Source organism: Neovison vison, chromosome 13, assembly GCF_020171115.1.
Source record: "Neovison vison isolate M4711 chromosome 13, ASM_NN_V1, whole genome shotgun sequence".
NCBI lineage: Eukaryota > Metazoa > Chordata > Mammalia > Carnivora > Mustelidae > Neogale > Neogale vison.
Window position 1 is genome coordinate 39,857,671 of NC_058103.1, and position 6,326 is coordinate 39,863,996.

General features: G+C 49.1%; 1 protein-coding gene across 1 annotated transcript; it reads right to left on the reverse strand.

The window, feature by feature from the left end:
• Positions 1–4,158: 4,158 nt before the first annotated feature.
• SIX6 (SIX homeobox 6) lies at positions 4,159–6,051 on the reverse strand. The gene is made up of 2 exons (XM_044230466.1): positions 5,417–6,051; positions 4,159–4,327 (listed from the first exon to the last, which is right to left on the reverse strand). Exons 1-2 carry the CDS (start codon positions 5,986–5,988, stop codon positions 4,159–4,161), a joined length of 741 nt encoding a protein of 246 aa, XP_044086401.1. The 5' UTR covers positions 5,989–6,051.
• Positions 6,052–6,326: the final 275 nt, after the last annotated feature.

Consider the following 6,326-nt stretch of genomic DNA (forward strand, 5'->3'; position numbering starts at 1 on the left):
GGGAGGGACGCGCCTCGGCGCCCGGGCCAGTGCGCGAACAATGACCCCTTTTCCCTTCGCCGCCGCCTCTTCCCCGACACCGCCCCCCTCGCACCCCCAGGCAAACCTATTAGCCTTTCAGGCCGACAAAACCCCGCGGCCCCGCGCATTGTCCCGCGGAGCGCCCGGCCGCCGTCATTAGCCCTGATTACGCTGAGCCGCCTGACAGCCCTGCGGGCCGCTCGGCAGACCCCCCATTCACCGCCGCCCCCGGGCCCCGCCTCACAATAGGAGCGGAAATCGGCCGCGCTCCCGCGTCCCGGCTGAATAGAGCGAGAAGCTGCTTCTCTTCTCCTCCCGCCCCTTTCACGTTCTTTTTGGATACAATATTTTTTCCTTTTTGTTAAAATTAGGGAGAGAGAACGAGGTCAAGGAAGATTTTGATTGAGCTCTTTGCCTGTCATTTGTTTAATGTAAACAAAGAGCAAGTCCTCCCCCCGCCCCAGCCTCTCTTCACCTCCCTCCCAGATTTTTATAAACAAACTGGAGAAGGGGTGGGAGGGGGGTGCGAGCGCGGCGGGTGGAAGCCGAGTGGGTCATTAAAGTGGAGGAGCGAGGAACTGCGGCATTTGGGGAGCGGGAGCCATCGCGCTTTTGGTGGAACTGGCGGGTGGTTGAAATATTTATAACCAATAAAGAAGCCGAGCTGGGGCTGGTGGTTAAATCCGCACGTTGGTAAGATCCGTTGAATTGTTAAAATGCAGCTTCTTTCCACTGTGCTGGAATAACTGCTTTTTGGGAAATTGTTACAGGAAATAAACTTCAAGAGAAGACAGGAAGGAAACCCATCATAAGGAGATTTCTCCAAATTCGGAAACCTTCAGCATTGCTCCTACCTGGAATTAAAAACAAACAAACAAAAAACCTTTCTAGAACAGGATAAAACTGATACAGAAAAAAAAATCTTAAAAAGTAAACGAAAACTTTTATGATACCTGCCCAAGGGAAGATTTGGACCAATTAGCATAAATATCTGTGTGAAGATATGGACCGATTTCCCAACATGTGATCATCAAAGAACTGATTATTCACAAGAGCAATTAGGCGCCACCAGGTTTCAGATAAACATTTTAAAAATTCTTTAAAATAATATGTCATCCCTCCCTTAAGATTCTAAAATGAAATCAGATTAAACCTACAGATCGGTGAAACAGAATACCTACTTTATAATATAATTCTTAGTCAACACGTTACTTTAAGCAAATTAGAGGTACTTTAAAGGAAAATACTTTAAATGCTTTCACCAAAGCAGGAAGAAAATTCCTCCATAACTTCGGTCTTCTCTTTTTTTTGCCAGGCCAAAACGGTTATTTAAGAACTATTTGTACAGGGGCTTCTGGGTAGGTTCCTGAATCCAGGGTCCTAGGATCAAGCCCCACAACGTCCGGCTCCTTGCTCAGGGAGGAGACAGCTTCTCCCCTGCCTGTTGGTCCTCCTGCTTGTGCTTGCTCTCTGTATCTCTCACTTGTTCTCTCTGTGTTAAATGGATAAATAAAACCCTAAAAATAAATTATTTGTGCAGAGAAAGCTTAGTTCTTAGCAATATAATCCTTTTTTCTTCAGAGTGCAGAATGGACATTTTCTTCTGCTTTTAGGCATCATTTGAATTGGTTAGTGGGATGGGATTTTTAAGAATCCCAACTGCCATTACATCATTCTACTAATTCTTTCCCTTCCTTCTTGGACCTAGAAACATTAGCTTAAGAGATAAAATTTATCTTCTCCAAGTGCTGGTTTGGACAGTTCCTTAGTACTAGGTGGATCCGGTAAACAAGACTGGAAATTTCTTCGTTTTTTCTTGAAGTGCAATATTCCTTAGCAGACTAGGGTAAGGCAAGGGAAGCACCTACAGTGCAAAATTTAAGGAGGCACTCATTTCCAGATGTCTTGCACTTGTGTAGCTGCTGACCTTGAGAGTGAATGCCTCCTTCAATTTTGTACTCTGGGTGCTTCCCTTGCCTCATTGGAGTCCTGGCCCTGCTCCTCAGCATTCAAGGAACTAGATGTGTGTAGGGGGGGTTGTTCAAGAAAACAAAGTTAAGAGTCTTCAGGAAGCTCTCCCATCCTAGCCTTTCCAGACCCATGGAAGGGCATTTGCTTGCTTTCCTGAAGAACACCAGCTTGATCACAAAGACATCCCCACTCCTTCCATCTAGAGCTCTTGTGCAAGAGAGTTTTGACTGTCAACAGTTCTCTGGATAAGGGCCCCTCTATATAATGACAACAGTTTATAAAGCCCAAATGAGCCAAATCTGTTTAAGTGATTTAGAAACTAAAAAATCAGCCCTTAGTCATATCCTGGACTTCTCTCAGATATCTTGCCATTTGACTGCTTTTTGTCTTTCAAGACTTCACTTTTTCTTTTTCTTTTTTTTTGGGGGGGGGCGGCGGGGGGCACATTGGTATTTCTACCCAAATAAGTTAACAGGGTTCTGAACCAAAGGACATCTGGTAAGGACAGAGAGGTACATTGAAAGGATCCAGTGTGTGTGTGTGTGTGTGTGTGTGTGTGTGTGTGTATGTGTGTGTATCAGGAGGAGCTCAAGGAGGGAAATTCAGCTTAACTGATTTAAAGATCAGTGTCAAATTTTATAATATACAACCCATTTCACTAGGAAAAAAAGCTTAGAGACTCAGGATAGCATTTACTTTTTTAGCGCAAGTACAGTGAGATTTTTTTGTTTGGGTTTTGGTGTGTGTGTGCGCCTGCATGTACCTATACACTTTGGGAGGACAAATTAAATCCCAAGAATATTTGATAGTTTTAAATGAGGCCATTACAGAACAATGAGGCTCTAGATGACTTATTTCATGTTTAATACAGAGATCAGATTTTTAAAATGCCAGTCATTTCTCTGCAGCCTTCCATTTCACTTCAGCATGTCACATGATTACACCCTTTCCTTCATCTAAGTATCACTGTTGTGGAAAAATGTGTTTGATTAAAACCTGCTTCTGCATCAAGATGTTAGTTTAGTTATTAAAACCTCTCCTATCTTTTGTCTTATTTTAATATGAGTTCAATCCTAAACATAGTACATACTCATTCTAACATGATCATGGGTGCCTATTGCTTTTGTATGGGAGGGGTCTTGAAAAGAGATGGAAAACTTTTGTAATTGCAGAACCTGTGTCAGTATAGTCTTGCATTTTTATAAAATAGGACTCATGACTGAATCCCAGAGTTTGGCTTCTTAAATTGTTCCTGAAAGACACTGACAATTCATAAAAATGAGTGTCAGGAGGACAAGCCATAGTAACCGGAGTTTGGGGATGTGTGGAGTTGTCTTATAGGGGATGCTCATGTTGCAAGTTTCTAGATTTAAACATATCACACATACACACATGTATATACATACATACAATTTTTTGAGCAGGTGGTTATGGATCTACCATTGGCCATTTAAAATATATACCAGGAGACCTCAGAGAAAGCAAAAGATAAGACTCTCCTGGGACTATGCACAGGGGCCCCTGCTTACCTGGTGAAGAGCATCTTTTTTTGTTTTGTTTTGTTTTGTTTTGTTTTTAAGGAATCTGAGAGCAGCTCACTTAATTAAGAAAGTTTGCTCACCAGGTTTTTATTGTTTGGCTTCTTCACACCGAACCCATCTGCTCCATCCTGCGCCTTTAGAAACAGCAAGTTCCCAGGATATAGAGAAACCTACCAGGCAGTCTCTTAAATAAGTAAATAAACAGCATATATATGTTTTGTTTTGTTTTGTTTTGTTTTTCTTAAAAAAAAACCTTTAAAGCAAAAGTTATACATATATAACAGCGTCCTTTTGACGTGAAATACCCACGGAAGATTTAGGACAGGCGCTCAGCGTTCAGTTCAGGTTCCGGAGCATATTTGCAGCAAAATTCTTGGGAAAAAGCAAAGCAAGGAGAACGTAGCGCTGGGTTGGGCCTCGCCGCGGACCCCTGTGATAGCGGCCGGAGGGCGCCAGTGGAGCCAGGCCGGCCGTGGGGCGGAAATGGGCACCCGGAGCCCGTGGGTCCCTGGCCCCCCCCCCCCGGTTTTGCAGGCTGTGGGTTTGCTTGGTCTCTCATCCTTCCTATTTCATTTTGTCTTGTTTTTACACTGGATTCTGTTTCTGAGCGTGCTGGGTGGGCAGTTCAGATGTCGCACTCGCTGTCGCTGGACGTGATGGAGATGGCCGAAGTGGCTGCCTTGCTGGATAGGCTGGCGGCGGGGCTGGCGGCGGCGCCGAGCGCCTCAGGCGTGCCCTCTTCCTCAGCCCTTAGAGCCCGTCCGGAGCCCTGCGTCATGACCTGCTGCTGGAGTCTAGGAAAAGGAAAGGGATAGCAGTCACAGAGCACAGAGCATAACATAGCCGCCCTTTGCCCCCCGGGGTCTGCATCCCTTAAGCCCAGCGGATCTCCCACAGGCCCTGGCACTTAAAGTGGGGAAAGTGAGGCATCAGAGACCAGGGCCAGAGTCCGCGGCGGCCTCTCCACGTAGCCCCGCAGTTGTCCCATCCTTCTTCTGAATCCTTTCTCGGCTCCCCATCCGAGACGCTGGGCTCAGGGTCATTCGCGATTGTTGGCCGCCTTTGGGAGATTTACAATACTGTCAAGATAAATGAGGTGTGGGTGACAACGACGTATCAAGCTCTTGGATAGGGAACCCCCTTCCCAGCGTGCATCTGCTCCAGGCGCACGCTTCTGTCAGTGCCCTCGAGGACGGGTCAGACCAAAGCTAAAACAAAAAAGGGCTGCCTGAGGATTGCACGGAACGTTTGGGCCTGGGGGATGAGGCGGGGTTTCTTGGCCAAAATGTTTGGCTAATTTAGATCCACACGCTGCGAAAGGAAAAGCCTCAGCTGACTAGTTTGCTGTTTTGAGGCAGGGTTGTCCACGCGTGAAAAGATGAGAACTCGACTTCCATCCAGAAGTCCATGAGAAACTCTTTGCAAAGCATTAGGAGAAGAATTTATCTGGGCTTTTAAAATGGCAAAATCGGTAATAAGCCAGGCTTCACTTAATAAGAGGAGCCTGGACCCAGGCTGACAAGAATTAGCTTTGGGCCTTGGGGTCCCTAATTATTGCTGGGATTTTAATTTTTATTATTTCTTTCCACTACATAATGCAGCTTTGGTTTGGCGACTGGAACTATCTGGTGGAGGGACTCCCCGCCCCCCCCCCAGGTGCCGAGAACGAGAGGAAAAGAGTATGGGGAACCAAGAGCGGGGAAGGAAACCGTGCCCCTCCTCCCGGACCAGGATCCCAGAATACGGTGGGCTCATAACTGAAGACAGACTGAGCTCTCAAGTCCTGCGGATCCAAGTCGCCAGGCCCCCGTAAGGGCGCCCGGGTGCCTTCCACCTGCCCCATCCAGGGAAAGTGCAAGGCGCGTAGGCCTCTAGGTACTGACCTGTTCTTGGCTGCAGCCGCCCGATCCCTTTGTCGGCGGTTTTTGAACCAGTTGCCCACCTGCGTAGGGGTCAGTCCGGTTGCCTGGGCGAGCTCACGCTTTTTGCTGGGGTTGGGGTATGGGTCCTGCAGGTACCATTCCCGTAGCAGATGCCGCGTGCGCTCTTTGAAACAGTGTGTCTTCTGTTCGCCATCCCAAATGGTGCGCGGCAACGGGAACTTCTTCCTCACGCGGTACTTGTCCACCGGCCCCAGGGGCCGTCCACGCAGCTTCTCAGCCTCCTGGTAATGCGCTTCGAGCCACAACGCCTGCAGCTTGGCGTGGGACTCCTTAGTGAACTTGTGGTTTTCCAGGATATGGTAGAGTTCCCGGTAATTGCCACCGTGAAAGGCCACGATGGCTCTCGCGCGCAGCACCGATTCATTCTTGTTGAGGGCCTCGCAGGCCGCAGGGGCCACGGGCAGCGACCAGAGGAAGCGACCCAGGCGTTCTACGTCGCCGCTCTCCTCCAGAGTCTCGCATACCCCGGCCACTTGCTGGGGACTGAAATTCAAGATGGGCAGCTGGAACATCGAGGCAGCGCCGACTGCAATGGGGACGCTGAGCACGGAGTGGGACACGCAGTAGATGCCCGCGGGCCTGGTCGGGTGCTCCAGGCTCTCCTCCGGGAGGCGGCTTAGGGCAGTGGGGACGCACAGCTCCCGGCAGCTGCGGCGGCGCAAAGGATGCGAGCGAGCGAGCGGGAGGGATTGGAGGAGGTGCCGGCCCCGCAGCCCAGGTTCGGCTCCGCTCGGTTAGGGCACGCAGGCCGGCGAACTGGCGCCGCTACTGGAAAGGGCGGATTGGCGGCGCGGGCGCCATGGAGACCCCCTGTCAGTCACCGGCCCGCTCTGCCAATCAAGACTGCGAC